We start from the raw sequence: 22,103 nt of genomic DNA, 5'->3' as shown, positions 1-22,103 counted from the left end.
CTCGGACTAGATTATTCTACGAAAGCTTTATAAACTCTGCCTACAAATTCCTGGTGGAAATGCCAACATATTTTAAGTCATGAAAACATTTGCCTTTCAGAATCCAAACAGAAAAAAAAAATACTTAGATTTTCTATATGGCTACAAATGGAAAGTTATTTAAATATCTGTGTTTAATTAAAATGGATTTGTGCACTGTTTCTGATTATACTATATAAATTAATCTTACATCTGGAGAATCACACTTGGTACTTGGCTCTTCTTTGGGTGATTCAACTTGAAGAGTTCTTTTATCTCCCAGGACAGTAGGTTCAGCCTAGAAAACAGGAAAAAAAAAAAGCTCAAAGACAGAAACTCAGTAGACTTTGGAGCTGATGCAAAGGCAAGTGAAGAGAAATAGAACAATGTTTATACATATATATGTGTGTGCGTATATATATATATATATATATATATATATATATATATATATATATATATGTTTGTACATCTATATTATATATAGTAAAAGCGATAATCTATTAACAATCAAATGTAAAAGTCTTAGCAGTTCTTATCAATACATTCATTTATGACAATTCCAAAGAATGCATGTTTCATCATGCCCCACCTCTAGACAGAAATGTCGGACAAAAATTGGATCCTGAAGCATTTTCCCCTTCCTTTAATTTTTCTTGTTCCCACCCCAAAACATATTGAATATGGAAATACATTTATATAATTTTATATTCATAATACCTATCAGATTTTTTGCCTTCTCAATTTGTTGAAAAGACAGCAGAGAGAAGACATGAAATTGAAAATAAAAATAATTTTCACCCAAAATACTTAAAATGTAATTAATAATTGGTTATATAGCAACAAAGGACATCACTGAGGAAATATACATTTATTCATGCACAAACAAATTTAAATTTGCTTAATTTGCTCCTCTTTCCTAAAGATCTTTTTTCTAGACCTTATAGAAACTTCAGCTCCTCAATTACACTGACAAATCTCTACAATTGGTTCAATTTAGTATCACTATTGTCCAAACTAAATATCTTTCACAGGAATCTTGCATGCTGTGTGCTTAATGCTACAATTCAACAAAAAAAAATTAAGCATACACTTGGGGAGACAAAAAATTAAAACATGGCATGGTCCTTACTTTTATTATTATTATTATAGCTTTTTATTGACAAAACATATGCATGGGTAATTTTTCAACATTGACTCTTGCAAACACTTCTGTTACGAATTTTCCCCTTCTTCCCTCCACCCCCTCCCCTAGATGGCAGGCAGTCTCATACATGTTAAACATGTTAAAGTATATTTTGAATACAATATATGTGTACATATTTATATAATTCTGTTGTTGCAAAAGAAAAATTGGATTTAGAAAGAAGGTTAAATTAACCTGGGAAGAAAAACAAAAATGCAAACAATCACAGAATAATATATATGCTATGTTGTGATCCATGCTCATTTACCAGTGTTCTTTTGCTTGATGTAGCTGGTTCTATTCATTAATGATCAATTAGAACTTAACTGGATCCTCTCATTGCCAAAGATAGCCACTTCCATTAGAATTGATCCTCATATAGCATTGTTGTTGTTGTTGAAGTATATAATGATCTCCTGGACCTGCTCATTTCACTCAGCATCAGTTCTTGTAGGTCTCTCCAGGCCTTTCTGAACTCATCCTGCTGGTCATTTCTTATAGAACAATAATATTCCATAATATTCATATACCGCAATTTACTCAGCCATTCTCCAATTGATGGGCATCCACTCAGTTTCCAGTTTCTGGCCACTTCAAAAAAGGCTGCCACAAACATTTTGGCACAAGTGGATCCCTTTTCCTTCTTTAAGATCTTTTTGAGATATAAGCCTACTAGTAGCACTGCTGGATCAAAGGGTATGCACAGTTTGATAACTTTTTGAGCATAGTTCCAAATTGCTCTCCAGAATGGCTGGGTGTATTCCCAATTCCACCAACAATGCATCAGTGTCCCAGTTTTCCCACATCCCCTCCAACATTCATCATTATTTGTTCCTGTCATTTTAGCCAATCTGACAGGTGTGTAGTGGTATCTCAGAGTTGTCTTAATTTGCATTTCTCTGATCAGTAGTGATTTGGAACACTCTTTCATATGAGTGGATATAGTTTCAATTTCATCATCTGAAAATTGTCTGTTCATATCCTTTGATGGTCTTTACTTTTAAAGAGATTGAAACAAAATGGTAACAAATCTTTCAAATTCAGTTAACTGAAATAAGTAGTTGAGAAATCTAGTGCTTCTACAAATCACCAAATGTCCATTGATTATTCTTTTGCAGTGGCTGTGGTGGTGGAAGAAAGAATTTAATATCTGTGGTAAATTTCTTAATATGGTGATGCTGTTTCTCTATCTGTGCTTATATTGCTGCTGTACACCGTACCTCCAAAACAGTTAATTTGTTGGCTAATATGATTGAAAATAAAAGTGACAAATGCTGGATGGAATGTGAAAAAAATTGTGATATGCTGATTCAGTCATTCTGTAGAACAATTTGGAACAAAGAACAATGGGCTATAAAACCAGACATTCCCTTTGATCAAGTAATATCACTAGTAGTAGTTTATACCTTGAAAGACATACAAAAAAAGTGAAAGAAAGAAAGGAACTATATGAACAAAATTATAGCAGCTCTTTCTGTGGAAATTGAAGAGATGCCAATCAATTGGACAACAAATTTTCGTTTATGATTATGATGATATAGTTATTTTGCTATAAGACATGACAATCAGGATTCTCTCAGATAAACCTGGAAATAATTGCATGAACTGATGCAAAGTAAAATAAGCAAAACAAAGAGAACATTGTATATAATAACACTAATAGTATGGTGATCAACTGTGAATGACAACTATTCTCAACAATATAATGATCTAAAATATTTCTGAAGTAATTGCAATGAAAAATGCTATCCATCTTCTGAGAAAGAACTGATGGATTATATTAAAGTTTTTTATTTCCAAAGCATATGCATGGATAACTTCAACTTGCAAATCCTTGTGTTCCAATTTTTTTTTCCTTCCTTCCCCATACCCCTACTCCTAAACAGCTAGTAATTAAATATAGGTTAAATATATGAATACTTGTATACATATTTCCACAATTATCTTGCTGCACAAGAAAAATCAGATAAAAATGAGAAAGAAGGGGGGCGGAGCCAAGATGGCGGAGAGGAAACACATGACTCAGTGAACGTCCTCACTCCCTCACAACCAATTAGATAAATTAAGTCTCAAAATTAGCTCAGGACTGATAGATACCACAAGGACTGGAAGCACGACTTACCAGCTGAAGAGAATCTGGAGTTTCAACAGGAAAGGTCAGTTCTCAGGGGAGGAATAAGAAAGACCAGCACAGACGGTGGGGTAGGGGCACACTGCGCCCATTGCGCTGGGAGGGGCTCTGGGATCAGAGAAGCCACTGAGGTAAAGGAATCTGGCACAGGCTGTTAGCTCTTCTCTGCTAATTATTTAGCAGTTCAGAAGAGAAAGCCAAAATATTTTAAAACTCAGATTAGATTTTCCCCGGACCCTGGGGGTGACTCAGGCACCAGGGGGTGACTCAGGCACCAGGGGGTGTGGCCTCAGCTACCTCCTGAGAATAGTTAAGAGACTGACAAGTGGGTGGATACGGCCCAAGGCAACACACACTGCCTAACTTAGCTGGAGGGAGTGGAACTCAGCTCCAGGAAGTCCCAGAGAAGCAGAACCTTTGAACTAGGGACCGCGGTTTCTGGCAGACACTTCCAGTTTGAGCACAGGGGCTTCTCACGTCACCTGCTGCAGACACCCACTCCCCACCCGGACACATAGACTGGGCTTCCTGCAGTCTTCACTATTCTACGCCCTCGAAGCACAGCAGTGCTAATCACCTCTGAGGCACTTCCAGGGAGGGGGTGGGGAACTCTCTCCCAGAGCTCTCTCTTAGCTCGGGCGCAGGGGCCGCTGCATCCATCCCGTCTGGGAGGAAGCTGGTAAAGAAGTAAATAATTTCCTACCCCAGAGACAGACCCCAAAAGATTTTTTTTAAGTATGAGCAAAAAAGCTAGAAAAACCATAGATTCCTTCTATACAGAGAAAGAGCGGGTGTCCAACCCCGAGGGAGTTGACAGCAGAGAATCAGATAACAACCTAAAGGGGAACGATTCCTGCCCCCCATCACATAACTCTCTCCTAGAAGAAGCTCTTAAGAAATTGAGGGAGATCGAAGAAAAATGGGGCAAGGAAAGGGAAGTTATGATAGAGAATAACAATGTCCTGAAATTGGAGTTGGAAAAAATAAAGAATTCACAGGAGATGCAGGGAAACAAAATTAGTGAATTAGAAAAGGTTAAAAAAACACAGGAAAGTAGGATATCTGAATTGGAAAAGATAAAAAAGTCTCAAGAAAATAGAATTTCTGAATTGGAAAAAGAAAATAATTCTCAAAAAAAAAAAATTAGGGAAATGGAAAAAAACTCAATAGAGCAAAATAATTCATTTAAAAACGAAATTGGGCATTTACAAAAAGAACTAAAAACTGTGAAAGAAGAAAATAACTCCTTAAAAGTCAGGATGGAACAAATAGAAATGAATGATTCACAGAGAACCCAAGAATCAGTCAAACAAAACAAAAAAAATGAGAAGCTGGAGAACAACGTCAAATACTTACTGGGAAAATCTATAGACCTGGAAAATAGATCTAGGAGAGATAATCTGCGGATTATTGGACTTCCAGAAAACTATGACCAAAAAAAGAGCCTAGATTCTATTTTACAGGAAATTATCAAAGAGAACTGTCCAGAGATAATAGAAACAGAAGGGAAAGTAGATGTGGAAAGAATTCATCGAACTCCTTCTGAAATAGACCCTAAAAAAAGAACACCACGGAATATTGTGGCTAAGCTGCAGAATTACCACACAAAGGAGAAAATCCTGCAAGCAGCTAGAAAAAAACAATTTAAATACCAAGGTGCCACAATAAGGGTCACCCAAGATCTGGCTGCCTCCACATTAAAAGATAGAAGGGCCTGGAACCTGATATTCCGTAAGGCAAAAGATCAAGGACTGCAACCAAGAATGAACTACCCAGCTAAGTTTAGCATCTTTTTCCATGGAAGAAGATGGTCATTCAATGAAACAGAGGAATTCTATATGTTTCTAAGAAAAAAACCAGACTTAAACAAAAAATTTGATCTACATCCACAAGACTGAAGAGAAACAGAAAATGGTACACAGAACCCTTGAGAACTGTAACTCTGTTGTGGGTATATAAAAAATACTCAAGGATAATTTGATTTTACTGATATAAAAGAAAAAAAGGGGGGTGTAGTAAAGGGAAGGAGGTCGGTTCAGAAAAAGGGGAAGGAGTGATAAAAAGAGGGAAACTACATCCTAGGAAGAGACATAGAAAATACACCATATCTGAGGGAACTTAGTGAGGGGGAGAATCATTGTGTGAATCTTACTCTCATCAGAAGAGGCTCAAAGAGTAAATAATTAACATATTGGTTTTTCAGAGAATTTTCTCTCACCTCATTAAAAGGGGGGAGAGGAAAAGGGAAAAGGAAAAGGAGAATAAGTGAAGGGACTTGGAGGGAGGGGGGAGGGATCCTAAAAAAAAAAAAAAAAGAGGGAGGGTTGCGCGTCACAAGGGGGGTCTGTAAATTAAATATCGGGGAGGGGGATCAGGGGGGTCAAGGGAAAAAAGTATAATCTGGGGATAATACGATGGCAGGAAATACAGAATTAGTAATTTTAACTGTAAATGTAAATGGGATGAACGATCCCATCAAACGGAGACGGATAGCAGATTGGATCAAAAAGCAGAACCCTACAATATGTTGTCTACAGGAAACACACTTAAAGCAGGGAGATACATACAGAGTAAAGGTAAAAGGTTGGAACAGAGCTTATTATGCTTCAGGTAAAGCCAAAAAAGCAGGGGTAGCTATCCTTATCTCAGATCAAGCAAAAGCAGAAGTAGATCTCGTTAAAAAAGATAAGGAAGGAAACTATATCCTGCTGAAAGGTAGCATAAATAATGAAGCCATATCAATACTAAACATATATGCACCAAGTGGTATAGCATCTAACTTTCTAAAGGAAAAGTTAAGAGAACTGCAAGAAGAAATAGACAGTAAAACTATAATAGTGGGAGATCTCAACCTTGCACTCTCAGATTTAGACAAATCAAACCACAAAACAAACAAGAAAGAAATTAAAAAAGTAAATAGAACATTAGAAAAACTAGGTATGATAGACCTTTGGAGAAAACTGAATGGCAATAGGAAGGAATATACTTTCTTCTCAGCAGTTCATGGATCCTATACAAAAATTGACCATATATTAGGACATAAAGATCTCAAAATTAAATGTAGGAAGGCAGAAATAATAAATGCCTTCTTCTCAGATCACAATGCAATAAAAGCTACATTCAGTAAAAAGTTAGGGGTAAATAGACCAAAAAGTAATTGGAAACTGAATAATCTCATCTTAAAGAATGACTGGGTGAAAGAGCAAATTATAGAAACAATTAACAATTTCACCCAAGATAATGATAATGATGAGACATCATATCAAAATCTTTGGGATGCAGCTAAAGCAGTAATAAGGGGAAATTTTATATCTTTAGAGGCTTATTTGAAGAAAATTGAGAAAGAGAAGATTAACGAATTGGGCTTACAACTTAAAAGGCTAGAAAAAGACCAAATTATAAACCCCCAACCAAAAATTAAACTCGAAATACAAAAATTAAAAGGAGAAATCAATAAAATTGAAAGTAAAAAAACTATTGAATTAATAAATAAAACCAAGAGTTGGTTTTATGAAAAAGCCAATAAAATAGATAAACCTTTGGTAAATTTGATCAAAAAAAAGAAAGAGGAAAATCAAATTGATAGTCTTACAAATGAAAAGGGGGATCTTTCCACCAATGAAGAGGAAATTAGAGAAATAATAAGGAGTTACTTTGCCCAACTTTATGCCAATAAATTTGATAACTTAAGTGAAATGGATGACTTTCTCCAAAAATATAGGCTCCCTAGATTAACAGAGGAGGAGATAAATTGCTTAAATAGTCCCATTTCAGAAAAAGAAATAGAACAAGCTATTAATCAACTCCCCAGGAAAAAATCCCCAGGGCCAGATGGATTCACATGTGAATTCTACCAAACATTTAAAGAACAATTAGCCCCAATGTTATATAAATTATTTGAAAAAATAGGGGATGAAGGAGTCCTACCAAACTCCTTTTATGACACAGACATGGTACTGATACCTAAACCTGGTAGATCGAAAACTGAGAAAGAAAATTATAGACCAATCTCCTTAATGAATATTGATGCTAAAATCTTAAATAAGATATTAGCAAAAAGACTTCAGAAAATCATCTCCAAGATAATACACTATGATCAAGTAGGATTTATTCCAGGAATGCAGGGCTGGTTTAATATTAGGAAAACTATTAATATAATTGACCATATTAATAATCAAATTAATAAGAACCATATGATCATCTCAATAGATGCAGAAAAAGCATTTGACAAAATCCAACATCCATTCCTACTAAAAACTCTTGAGAGTATAGGAATAAATGGATTATTCCTTAGAATAATCAGGAGTATATATTTAAGACCGTCAGTAAGCATAATATGCAATAGAAATAAACTGCAACCTTTCCCAGTAAGATCAGGAGTGAAACAAGGTTGCCCACTATCACCATTACTATTCAATATAGTACTAGAAACGCTAGCCTCGGCAATAAGAGCCGAGAAAGAGATTCAAGGAATTAGAGTAGGAAATGAGGAAATCAAACTATCACTTTTTGCAGATGACATGATGGTATACTTAGAGAACCCCAAAGACTCTGCTAAAAAGCTACTAGAAATAATTCAAAATTTCAGCAAAGTGGCAGGATACAAAATAAATCCACATAAATCCTCGGCATTTTTATATATCACTAACAAAATGCAACAGCAAGAGATACAAAGAGAAATTCCATTCCAAACAAATGCTGAGAGTATAAAATATTTGGGAATCCATCTACCAAAGAAAAGTCAGGAATTATATGAGAAAAATTACAAAACACTTGCCACAAAAATAAAATCAGATTTAAATAATTGGAAAGACATTCAGTGCTCTTGGATAGGCCGAGCGAATATAATAAAGATGACAATACTCCCCAAACTAATCTATTTATTTAGTGCTATACCAATCAGACTCCCAAGAAACTATTTTAATGACCTAGAAAAAATAACAACAAAATTCATATGGAAGAATAAAAGGTCAAGAATTGCAAGGGAACTAATGAAAAAAAACTCAGAGGAAGGTGGTCTAAGTGTACCTGATCTAAAGCTATATTATATAGCAGCAGTCACCAAAACCATTTGGTATTGGCTACGAAATAGACCGGTAGATCAGTGGAACAGATTAGATACAAAGGACAAAAAAGGATACATCTATAGCAATCTAATCTTTGACAAACCCAAAGATTCCAACATTAGGGATAAAAATTCATTATTCGGAAAAAACTGTTGGGAAAACTGGAAATTAGTATGGCAGAAATTAGATATGGATCCACACTTAACACCATATACCAAGATAAGATCAAAATGGGTCCATGATTTAGGCATAAAGAGGGAGATAATAAATAGATTAGAGGAACAGAGGATAATCTACCTCTCAGACTTGTGGAGGAGGAAGGAATTTATGACCAGAGGAGAACTAGAGATCATTATTGATCACAAAATAGAAGATTTTGATTACATCAAACTAAAAAGTTTCTGTACAAATAATACTAATGCAAACAAGATTAGAAGGGAAGTAACAAATTGGGAAAATATTTTTAAAAACAAAGGTTCTGACAAAGGTCTCATTTCCAAAATATATAGAGAACTGACCCAAATTTATAAGAAACCGAACCATTCTCCAATTGATAAATGGTCAAAGGATATGAACAGACAATTCTCAGAGGAAGAAATTGAAACTATATCCACTCACATGAAAGAGTGTTCCAAATCACTACTGATCAGAGAAATGCAAATTAGGACCACTCTGAGATACCACTACACACCTGTCAGATTGGCTAAGATGACAGGAACAAATAATGACAAATGTTGGAGGGGATGTGGGAAAACTGGGACACTAATACATTGCTGGTGGAGTTGTGAAAGAATCCAGCCATTCTGGAGAGCAATCTGGAATTATGCCCAAAAAGTTATCAAACTGTGCATACCCTTTGACCCAGCAGCGCTACTACTGGGATTATATCCCAAAGAAATACTAAAGAGCGGAAAGAGACATATATGTGCCAAAATGTTTGTGGCAGCTCTTTTTGTTGTAGCTAGAAACTGGAGGATGAATGGATGTCCATCAGTTGGAGAATGGTTGGGTAAATTGTGGTATATGAAGGTTATGGAATATTATTGCTCGGTAAGAAATGACCAGCAGGAGGAATACAGAGAGGCCTGGAGAGACTTAAATCAACTGATGCTGAGTGAAATGAGCAGAACCAGAAGATCACTGTACACTTCAACAACAATGCTGTATGAGGATGTATTCTGATGGAAGTGGAAATCTTCAACATAAAGAAGATCCAACTCACTTCCAGTTGATCAATGATGGACAGAGGTAGCTGCACCCAGAGAAGAAACACTGGGAGGGGAATGAAAATTGTTAGCACTAATATCTGTCTGCCCAGGTTGCATGTACCTTCGGATTCTAATGTTTATTGTGCAACAAGAAAGTGATATTCGCACACATGTATTGTACCTAGACTATATTGTAACACATGTAAAATGTATGGTATTGCCTGTCGTCGGGGGGAGGGAATAGAGGGAGGGGGGGTAAATTGGAAAAATGAATACAAGGGATAATATTATAAAATATATATATATATATATATATATATATATATATATATATATATATATATATATATATATAATAAAAAAAAAATGAGAAAGAAAACAAAATGCAAGAAAACAACAAGAGTGAAAATGCTATGTTGTGATGCAACCTCAGTTCCCACAGTCCACTCTCTGGGTGCAAATGTCTCTTTTCATTACAAGACCTTTGGAACTGGCCTGAACCAATTCATTGTTGAAAGGTCACATCCATCAGAAATGATCATCTTATAATATTGTTGTTGCCGTGTATAGTGATCTTCTGGTTCTGCTCATTTCACTCACCATCAGTTCATGTAAGTCTCTCCAGGCCTCTCTGTATTCATCCTGCTGGTCATTTCTTACAGAACAATAATATTCCATAATATTCATGTACCGTAACTTATTCAGTCATCCTCCAACTGATGGGCATCTACTCAGTTTCCAGTTTCTTGCCACTACAGAAGGGGCTGCCACAAACATTTGTACACATGTGGGTTCATTTCCCTCCTTTAATATCTCTTTGGGATATAAGCCCAGTAGAAACACTGCTGGATCAAAGGGTATGCACAGTTTGATAACTCTTTGGGCATAGTTCCATATTGCACTCCAAAATGGTGGGATCAGTTCACAACTCTACCAACAATGTATTACTCTAACAGTTTTTCCACATCCCCTCCAACATTTGTCATTGTCTGTAACTAGAAATGGTTTCACTTTCTTCTTCTGAAAATTGTCTGACCAGTTATCAGTATGAGAATTGGTTGAATTCTTATAAATTTGAGTCCATTCTGTATATATTTCAGAAATGAGGCCTTTAAGAACTGATGGATTGTAAATGAAGATCAAAACATGTTTTTTTCTTTATTTTTCTTGTGGTTCTTTTTTGGTCTTTTTTTTTAAACAACATTACTAACAGTGATATGTTTTGAATGATTGTACATTTATAACACAGTAAAATAGCTTATCTTCTCAATAAGGAAATAGAAAAGAATTTGGAATTCAAAAATATTTTTTGAAATGAATTCTAAAATTGTTTTCACATGTAATTGAGGAAAATAAAAAATATCTATATCATATATATATATATATATATATATATATCTTTTTGATCTATTTTCTAGGTGATTTAATTTTTCAATGAGATATTGCAGTTTCTATTTTTTCAATCTGTTGGCTTTGTTTTTATTGTTTCTTGGTATCTCATGGAGCTATTATTTTCCCCTTGTCCAATTCTAATTTCAAGGACTTATGTTCTTCAGTGAGCTTTTGCATTTTTTTCCCATTGGGCCAATTCTTCCTTTAAGAAGTTATTTTCATTAATTATATTTTGCACCTACATTCAACCAATTCTGTTTTTAGGTGTTAGATTCACCTGTGACATTTTCTCCCTATTTTTCATTTGGCCAATTATCTTTTATAAGATTACTTTCATAAGTAATTTTGTGCCTCTTTTACCAATCTGCATTTTTCCATAATTTGTTTATTTCATCTCATTTCTTTATATATTTTTTCTATCACTCTCATTTAACTTTGAAAATCACTTTTTAGCTCTTACAGGAATTCTTTTTAGTTTTGTACTCCAATTTACATTTTTCCCCTTTTGGGGCTGCTCTTATAGCTGACTTTTGTTAATTTATTTTTGTTTTTTTGTTTCTCCCCCCTCCCCCTGCATATTTTCTTCTAGGTTTTCTTCTTGCTCTTCCTTACTATCACCGTAGCTTGATAGTGTTATGTTCTTTTATGTTATTTGCTCATTTTCCCACACTATTTCCAATTTTTAAACTTTATGTCAAAGTTTGTTTCTGTTTCTGGCATGGGCAAGAGGCACTATCTCAAGCTTCTGGCTTTTTTTCACTGCTGTTTTCAGAGTTAGTTCTGTGGGTTTGCAAGTGTTCTTTACTTTCAAGATGGTGCAACTTGGGTAAAGATGGTGCACTGGACAACACACTGGTCCTTACTCTGGGAAGGCCCATGATCTATTAGGACTGAAATTGATACTAGTTCTCACATCAGCTGCCTTGGAACCAGAAATACTACTGTTCCCTAAGATCTTACTCACCTAAGTCCAGAAGTGATATTGGTTCTCAGGGTTCCTGGTCCCTTTTAATTAAAAATATTTCTCTCCATTCTTGAACTGCAGTCAAGTTGCCAAACAACATCTAATCTTGCATCCAATTCTAGCACAAGGGGTCCCTCTAATTTTTCTGATCATTTGTTTTGTCTCATTTTCTTTGGCTTGGGATCACCTGAGATTAAAATTGGTACCTATTACCATAATCTAATTCATGGGTTTCATTAACATGGGCTCCAAATCATTTTTCCATTTCATTGTGACAGATCTCTTTTGCAAATATTCTAAGTGATCCTGGTTGAAAGAATGTCCTCTTGTTTTTATTTACCTTTTGTGGCTCTGTTATTCCAGAATTCGATTTGCAACTTATTTTTAAAGTTGGGAGGGGGAAAGGGGAGATGTGGAGAAAACTCAACTGAGTGTAGTTTTTTTTTTTTTTTTTAAGTCTATTCTGCTATCTTGGTTCCCCCCTCAGAAATCTCATAATAATAAATTCGTGTTTTATCAATCCTCCTTATCTCACCAGCATCAGGTCTTGATAGATTGTTTTCTTTAAAAAAGAGAAGCAATTAAGTAAAACCAAGTAAAGAAAAATTAGGTCTGTCCTACTAATGCATTATTTGGTTTCTTGTTTTTTCCTTTCCATCCTTATCATGATGTATAATTTCCCTTCAGAAATAAAAGGGAGTTCTGTTTCTTCTTTTCTCTTTGTTACCAATATTGGTCATTGCATTTATTCTAATTGCAGTAGCCTTTCAACATTATTCAATGCATAAGTTTGGTCCATGTTTTTAAAAGTAGTCATATTTTACTTTTATTACAATGCAATAATTTCCCATTCTATCCCTATAGAAATCCATTCAACCATTCATCATTGATAAACACCGACTTTATTTCTGTTTTTTGGATATCACAAAAAATTCTTTGAATATTTAGCTTTACATTAGAATTTTATGTTTTAGACCTTTATAGGGTATGGGCTTTACAATGCCTTCACAGTGACAAAAGGTAAGAATAATTGAGGCAAATTTTCTTGCTTTATTCCAATTTGTTGTTTTGAAATATTGGAAGAAATTAGTAGTTTTACAACACGATTATTGTGCCTCACTTGCTCCAAAGTCCAAAATATTATTTTCATCTTTTAGTATTTTTGACAATTTGATATGAGGTGAAATATCAGTTTTTAATGCACATTTTATACTATTGGTGGTTTAGATATTTTCATATGATTAGTTATTTTTTTTTCTATACTCACATCCTTTTGTCAACTATTTGTAATAAAATGGCTTTTGTGATTTCCTGAAAACATCACCACCAACATAATGATTCTGGAGGAGACCTATTGTAAAATCCACCCGTGTAATGTGTGAACTGATACAAATTACTCAACTCTTCCGAACCTCAATTTCAATATCTATAAAATAAAGTATTATTAGAGTAGATGATCTTTCATGTTTCTTTCAACTCTCAGCCTAATCTTATAAACGATTCAAAGAAAAAAGATTACATTTTGGTGGGAAATGTTTTCCAAGGAAAACAATGGAGGAAATGGCTAAGTAATTAAAGAGAAGTACTGTGATAATCAGCAAAGGGGTTAGAGGAGAGATGAATTCATTCCAGGGACAGAGGATTTCACAGGGAAATACATGAAGATAGAATAGAATATCATGAAATAATACAATAGCAAGTAACTGAGAGGAAAGATTCATCTTAATATTCTTTGTACAGTTTTATTTATTGTTATACATTTTACTTCAAGAAAACAGCCCAATCACACGGTAATTTGAAGAATGAGAAGGAATTATACATCACTTCATTAAATGAAAGTATTCAACCATGAAAAGTTAAACTTCTTTGGGTTTTGGAGCTTATTATATGATGATTGAGGGTTGATTTATTTCTAGAAGTGATAAATGAATTTTTCACAACACGCCCTTTGAAAAAGGGTGATAATTCTTTTTAAAACACACAGATTAAGTTCTATGCACATTCAAAAGAGTGAAATAAAGGTTGAAGACTGAATGTTTACTTGAATAAATGGACATTCTGCTGGGTACTCTGGGAAAGGTCAGAAGAAAAGGAGAGAAGGCTTCCTATAGTGATTTGGAAACAGGAGGGACTCATTCTAAAGTTTTTCATGATGTTTTTTTCAGTCATTTGTCATATATATTTTAGCAGTGAAAGTAGATAAAGTCTTTCTAGACTGAATGGAAAATTCAAATTTAATGCTTCAGCCACTTGAATTAAATCAAGTAACTTAAACCAATATAATTCATATTGTCATGGCAAAGGTAACCATGGGACTATGTCTGACTGACAAAGAGAATTCCAGGACACCAAAATTTGTAAATGGACAAAATTTTTTTCTAAGCATATGGGAGTATTGGCATTAATTCTAAGTCATTGCTCTCCTATCTCCTCCCCCCCAGTTTTTAAAAAAATATTTCCCTGATTTTTCTATGTTAAACATAGTTCTTTTAAAGAACTCATCCACTGTGTTAGTTATATCTATTGTTAAATTGCCTAGTTCTCCCTTGTTTTATGGATGCTGAATTCATGTTGAAGAAAACTTTTCCATCATAATAGTGATTGAATTTATATAATAGTGATGAAACCAATATTCTGATCTATTCCTATTATCTCATTCTTCACACGGGGATCAGTATATGATCCTTTCCTACTGAGGATGTATAGTGATACCATCTTTGCTACCCAGTGTTTCCAAGCCAACAATGGTTGTCAATATAGATGTTGAGGGGCTTCATGTCTGGTTATTTTTCACTTTTGGGGGAGTTTCATGGCTAAGATTCTGGAGTGGTTCATCATTTTTTCTCCATCTCATTTTACAGATGACGACGTTAAGCAGAGAGAGTTTAATGGCTTACCCAGAGTCATGCAGTGAGTCTTTCTGACTTCAGCCTAATACTCTTACCACTGTACCACCTACTGGCCTTGACACTGCCCCGTTATCTTTGTCAACATTTTAAAACAACCATAACCATATTATTTCCAGTTTTTATTAATATACAAAGGACCTGTGGTTTCACTCTCAGGGTGAACTCTGGAAAACTTCAGCAAGCATCTTAGATTATTATTAGTAGCTAAATTTTAGAAATGTTCAGACTCAATTTCAAAAATTTTAATAGTTTCAGGAGGGATCAAGGCTAGATAGATTCATTTGAGTATCATCCCTAAACAAAGGATAATTGAAATGATGGGAACTGGTGTGATTGCCAAATGTAATAATGTAGAGGGAGAATTAAAGATGCAGGACAATGCCTTGGGGAACACTGGCAGATACAGGTCTGAAATAGGTGAAGATCTAGCAAAGAAGACTGAAAAGGAATGGTAAGACTTCTAGAAAAAGAATCAAGAAAGAGCAAAAGAAAAAAAAGAGAGGAATAATAATAAATAATAGCAATAATAAAAAGATACAGAAAATATACCCAATAAGGACTAGTCTAGAAATAATCATAAAAGACAAGAGAATCAGTTTCAATTTCACAAAATTAAAAAGTATCAACCTGGAGTGGAGTCAAGATAGTGATTGACAGGAAGCATAAAAATCCAGTTCTCACTCCACATCTCTTTAATACAGATCTAGAGAATGTATCTGAGTGAATTCTCATCAGAAAACTGATACAAATATTCTTTGCTTTCTTTTTTCCCTCTTGACACATGTAATATGGGAAATTTGTTTTGTGTACCTATATGTATTTATATATTTTTTTCCTTTGTCTATTCATTGGTTATGGAAGGAGGGATTTGGAACTGAATTAGAAGTAAATAATTGTAGTACTGAATCACTGTTTTTCTTTCCTTTTTTTTTTAACTAAGAGATAATTCCTTTGATTATATTGAAGAATATTATTATAAAGAATTACACAAAAGAACCATTCTAGTTATCAGTGAGCCCAGAGACAGAAACAGAGACAGAGAGAGAGAGAGAGAAAAGAGAGAATAACTCCAAATAAAGAGCTATGTACTATCAAAAAAGCAAGCCAAACATCTTTGAACCTTGAGTTTCCTTACATGATACACATTTATTCTGCAGTAATATAGGTGGAAGGGACCTAATAAAGCCAATGAATTATGATATGTCATAGCTCCACAAAAATGAATGTTTTCAAACCTATTTATTCTCCAGAAAGTCTTTTTCTAAGTTTTAAAATTTATTTAAATTTAAATAAAAAATAAGAAAATATATTAATATATAATAAAATAATAAAATAATATATAATAATATACAATATACAATATATAATAAAATAATAAAATACATATAATATATATATATATATAATAAAATATAATATAAAGAGAGATTCAGTATAAAATAATAAATTTTCATTTCAAGAAAATCAATATAATAAATACTACAAATTGTTTTCAAAACTGTTTTACCTGTTCTTTGGTTCTTTGTAGGTTTTCTTTAGTTCTATGGTGTGCACTTTTTATTTTATGTTCCCTTCCTTCCTCCTATGTAATGTCTCTAAATTGTGAAAAGCATCTAAAGCATCTATCCACAAGTGAAGGAGATAGGATTTGGAAAGAGACAGTAAAGGACTTTAACTCCTGGCTACATCTTGGGGATTAATGTTACTGGAACTGGAAGGAAGGCTGACTCCAGAAGTACCCCAAGAAACCTGCCCCCATAGAAAATGATTTTTTCCACCATTACTGTCCCAAAAAGTATAAAAAGATTCTGCACAAGAACACATTGTAGTAGTAAAATCATAAATATATATATATATATATTTTTTTTTTTTTCATAGAAGTGTTCTCTGATGATGGTGGATTATCGAAAGTAGGAAAAGTATTGATACAAATATTTGAGAATAAGACATCCCCAAAAGATAAAATAGACAAATTACTCGTGCAGGAAAGTGTGAAATGAAGAATCGTAAATAAAAAATCCCAAAGAAAACATGGCAAATTATCAAATACAGGGGAAATAAATTAAAACAGGTAAGTTTCATCTGACACCCATTAGATTAGTAAAACTCAAAATAGAGGGGAATTGCCATGGCACAATGGTTCTACCATTCTGGAAGAAAAACAATGGAATTAGACTCCAAATATGAGTAGATAGTGCTATTCCTATGCAGCAGTAATGTTATTACACATATAACCCTAGGAAGTAAAGGACAGAGTTCCATGAACCAGAATTTTTATAGAATGATTTTTTTTTTATTATGAGAAATAACAGGAAACAGGAAACAACACAGATGCCAATCAGCTGAGAGATATCTGGTCAAATTATAACACAGAAATGTACTGATCTTTTATTGTACCATAAAAATGATAGCTGTGACATATTCAGAGAAACATGAGTCTGAATTTCAAGACATGCAACCTTGTTAAAGTCCACCAGAGTTATTCTCTAGAGGTATAGCCTTCTAGAAACCATAGTTACCTTGAGATAAGGTTAAAAATTCAAGTTGTATTTGTGGAAGATATTTAACCTCTCGTTTCCCCAGGAAGTAACTCTTACTCTCTCTCTCTGTCTCTGTCTCTCTCTGACTCTGTCTACTCTTCTGTCTCTGTCTCTCTGTCTCTCTGTCTGTCTCTCTCTCTGTCTCTCTCTGTCTCTCTGTCTCTCTCTCTTCCTCTCTCTGTCTCTGTCTATTCCTCTGTCTCTCTCTCTCTTCTTCTTCCTGTCTCTGTCTCTGTCTTTCTCTCTCTCTTCCTCTGTCTATCTCTCTCTCTTCCTCTGTTTCTGACTGTCTATTCTTCTGTCTCTTTTTGTTTCTGTCTCTCTATCTCCCATTCCTTTCCTTTTCACTCTCTTACCCTACTCTCTCTCTTCTACTCCTTACCACCCTCCTTTCCTTCTCTCTCGCCATTCTTCCCATTCTTCTCTTTATCTCTCCCTTCTCTTCTCTCTATTGTTCCCTTCTCCACTGCCTTCTTCCTTTCTCTTTCTATTACAATATAAAAAGACAGAAAGCCTTCATCTTGTTCAGTAGATCATCTATAAGGGATTGCTGGAGAAACACAAATAAAAATCAGATCATAATAGGAGAGGGCAGATAAATTGTATTAAATACAATACAAAGAATGCTGACATCCTATCAAGTAGATCATGATCTTATTTAATAAGACTGAAGAAGGTATATGTGTGTGTGTGTGTGTGTGTGTGTGTGTGTGTGTGTGTGTGTGTGTGAACTAACTAGGAATACACATATATACACACATCCCTAAGTGTAATACGTATTTTCTGTAATTTCTCAAATAATTTCACTGATTTCTTAAATAATGTTTTGGCCACTGTACAATTTAATTCAAAAGATCAGATACTAAATGTTGTGTTTGTTTTCATGAAAGCAAAGACTCCGTTTGACTTCATTTTTCACTTCCCAATTAATCATCATGCTGCTGTGAGGCTTACTGTGAGACAACTGACATCACTATGAATGTGTTCTTGAGAATGTAGCAGCCCGATATATTTACCAGCAACCACTGAGGATATGTAGAAGCCCTCCCACCATAGGGCAGCCAATCTAGCTGTCATTCCCTGTGCCTTCAATACACTCCATTGGTTCTCAGTGATCAATACAATCATTTTCAAGGAACTGTAGAATGCATCATTTTACACAGCACATCAACTTCTCTATTAACAAACCCACCAGGATATTTTAATGAGAACTTTGCACATAAACAGTGTCATCAGAGGGTTGAAGATACCACAAAGCTAAGAATCATCAGCTTCTTGTACATATGACTCAGAGGGATTCCACGGACCCTACCATCACACAGAATAATCAAGCCAGACAACTTCTAGTTGAAAGGGACATCAGATACCATCTGGCCCAACCCATAATTGATTAAAAATCCCGTCAGAATTTCTCTGATTAGGAAATATTCAACTTTAGACTTTAAATCTAAAGTATAGGAAGTCAACACTTCTTTAGGCAGCCCACTCTAATCTTGCTTAGCTTTAATCATTCATTTATTTTTTTCTTTGCAAATTTAATCTGACTTTCTGCAATTTACATTTACTCTTTCTAGTTTTTCCCTCAGGAACTGAGAAGGATGAGCTTACCTTGTCTTTACAGGATTGTTTTTCAAATACTTGATGGTATATAATGTGTGCTCTAAATCCTTTCTGAATCTACAGACTAAACATCCTCAGTTCCATCACCTAAGACTTTATATGAGTATTATTAAGAATAGTCAAATGTATTTCATTTTGTTGTTATTGTTTGTTTTATTTATTCTCACATACTTCTTAAAATATAATGGGAAATCAACATCCAGAGAGAGTACTATAGAGACTGAATGTAGATCAAGGCATTTTATTTTTACTTTTTTGTTTTGCCTTTTTTTTTTTTTGTTTGACTATCTTTACCCTTTCTCATGGTTTTGCACAATATGATAAATATGGAAGTATGTTTAGAAAGATTATATATGTTTAATCTATATCACATTGTTTGACGTCTTGAGGAGGAGGGAGGGATGGGAGGGAGAAAGAAAAATTTGGAATACAAAGTTTTACTAAAATAAATTTTAAAAACTATCTTTGGAGATGGCACCAAGGAGAAAAGGCAGGAATTCACTCAACCTCTTCCCCAAACTGCTCCAAATGAATGAATCTAAACAAATTTTAGAGCATCGAAATAGCCAAAGAAACAGAGTAGAAAATTTTCCAGCCAAAGGCAAATTTGAAGTTCAGCAGAAAAAATGGGATGCAGCATGCAGTCTGGTGCAGAAAGCATTAGTGCAGCCTTGGGCCAGCCCTGGTGTCAGCACAGCAGGACTGTTGATTTAGCACACTAGATCTTATAGCTCCTGCAGCAGGGATGCTCCTAACAGTTTCAGTTTCTGGGGGGAGGAAGGGGACAGCTTGTTGTCATGATCCTAGAAAGGTCTCTGAAAACAGCTGCACAAAATCCCTAAAGCTTGGGATAGTGCACTCTCCACCCTGGAAACAGAGGCCTACTTTAACAAAGAGTTAAAAATCAGAGTAATAGACTAGGAAAATGAGCAGAAAACAAAACAAAACAAAAATTCTAATCATTGAAAGTTATTATGGTGACAAGGAAGATCAAAACACACACTTAGAAGATGACAAAGTCAAAATACCTATACCTCAAAGCATCTAGGAAAAATAATAATTGGGCTCAGACTATGAAAGAGTTCAATAGGGATTTTGAAAATCAAGTAAGAGAGATAGAGGGAAAAAATAAGGGAGATAATTAAGTTTATGAAAGGAAATAAAAAAAAGCTAAGGAGAAGAATGACTTAAAAAAAGCAAAATTGGACAATTGGGAAAGAAGGTACAAAAGTTCACTGAAGAAAATAATTCCTTCAAAATTAAAATTCACCAAATGAAAGCTAATGAGTATATGAAAAATCAAGATACACTAAAGCAAAAACAAAAAAAAAAAATTAAAAAGAAAACAAAGTGTAATAATTTATTGGAAAAAAAAAAAACACAATTGACCTTGAAAATAGATCCAGGATAAATAATTTTAATATTATTAGTCTACCTGATAGTTACTATGAAAAAAAGAGCTTGGATATCATATTTCAAGAAATTTTAAAGGAAAACTATCTTAATATTCTAGAACAAGAGGGTAAAATAGAAATAAGAAGAATTTACCAATCACTTCCTGAAAGAGATCCCCAAATGAAAACTTCCAGGAATATTATAGTCAAATTCCAGAACTCCCAGGTCAAAGAGAAAATATTGCAATCATCCAGAAGAAACATTTCAAGTACAGTGGAGCCATGGACAGGATAACGCAAGATTTAGCAGCTTCTATGGAAAAGTACAAGAGGGCTTGGAATATGATATTCTGGCGAATAATGAAACTTGCATTACAAGAAAGAATCATCTGCCCAGCAAAACTGAGTATAATCCTTCAGAGGAAAAGATGATCATTCAATGAAATAGAGAATTTTCAAATATTCATAAAGAAAAGACCAAAGCTGAATGTAAAATGTATAAGGAAAGTGTCAGGAAACTAATATCATAAGGGATTTAATAAGACATCTGTTTATATTCTCATATGGGAGGATGATAACCTGTACATCATTAGAACTTTCTCATTATTATGGAACTTAGAAGTATATATAGACAAAGGACTCATATGTGAAGTGAATATGAAGAAACAATCTTTTTTATGGTGAAATTCAGGAGTAAGAGAAGAATGTACTAGGAAAAAGGGAGCAGGAGAAGTTAAATAGTGCAAATTATCTGTCATTAAAAAAGAAGTAAGAAAAAGTTTTTACAATAGAGAAAAAGAGGGGAAAATATGGGATTTGAGTGAAACTTATTCTCATCAGAATTAGCTAAAAGTGGAAATAACTTACTTAATAAGGGTGTAGAAATCGATCTTATTCTGAAGGAAAATGGAAAAGGAATGGGAAATGGGAAGTGGGAGAGGGTGATAAAAGAGGACATATTGGGGGATGGAGTGATCAGTAGCAAAACACTTTTGAGGAGGGACAGGGTGAAAGGAGAAAGAATAAATGGGGGAAAATACAATTAGTAATAATAATTATAAAAAGAGTTTTGAAGCAATTTTCTCTGATAGGGCCTCTTTTCTCAAATATAGAGGGAACTGAGTCAAATTTATAAATTTAAAAACAAACAAACGCAAGTGCCATGTGCCAATTGTTAAATGATCAAAAGATATGATTTGTGTCTTAAGGATTATAAATTTTGCATATCTTTTGACCTAATAATACCACTATGAATAGTAAGAGTTTTTAAAGTAATATGTCTTATGTATTCAAAAATATTCATAGCAGCCCTCTTCTCAGAGCAAAGCAACTGGAAATTGACATATGTGTATGTGTGCTTATGATGGAATATTATTGTTTTAAAGGAAATGATGAGCAGGTCTCTCTTAGAAAAACAAACAAACCTGGAAAGTCCCATATGAAGTCAAGCAAAGTGAAAAGTATTATATACAAAGTAATAGCAATGTTCTGGGATGACCAGCTGTGAAGGACTTGGCTCTTCTTAGTAGTATAATCATCCACAACTACTCTGAAGGACTTATGAAAAATCCTATCCACATCCAGAGAAGGAACTGATTATGTCTGAAGACAGGTTGAAGCATTCTCTATCTTTCTTTTAAAAACTTTATTGTACTTGAGGATTTTTATTTTCATC

General features: G+C 34.2%; 1 protein-coding gene across 1 annotated transcript in view; it reads right to left on the bottom strand.

The window, feature by feature from the left end:
• Window positions 1-22,103, bottom strand: part of LUZP2 (leucine zipper protein 2) — a 721,061-nt gene that overhangs the window by 51,066 nt on the left and 647,892 nt on the right. Inside the window, 1 exon segment of the mRNA XM_074272647.1 lies at window positions 230-316. Coding sequence (XP_074128748.1) covers window positions 230-316 — 87 coding nt within the window.

This window comes from Sminthopsis crassicaudata, chromosome 6, assembly GCF_048593235.1.
Source record: "Sminthopsis crassicaudata isolate SCR6 chromosome 6, ASM4859323v1, whole genome shotgun sequence".
NCBI classification, from domain to species: Eukaryota; Metazoa; Chordata; class Mammalia; order Dasyuromorphia; family Dasyuridae; genus Sminthopsis; species Sminthopsis crassicaudata.
The sequence above is the reverse complement of the archived record's forward strand: the minus strand, read 5'-3'. Positions and strand labels throughout refer to the sequence as shown.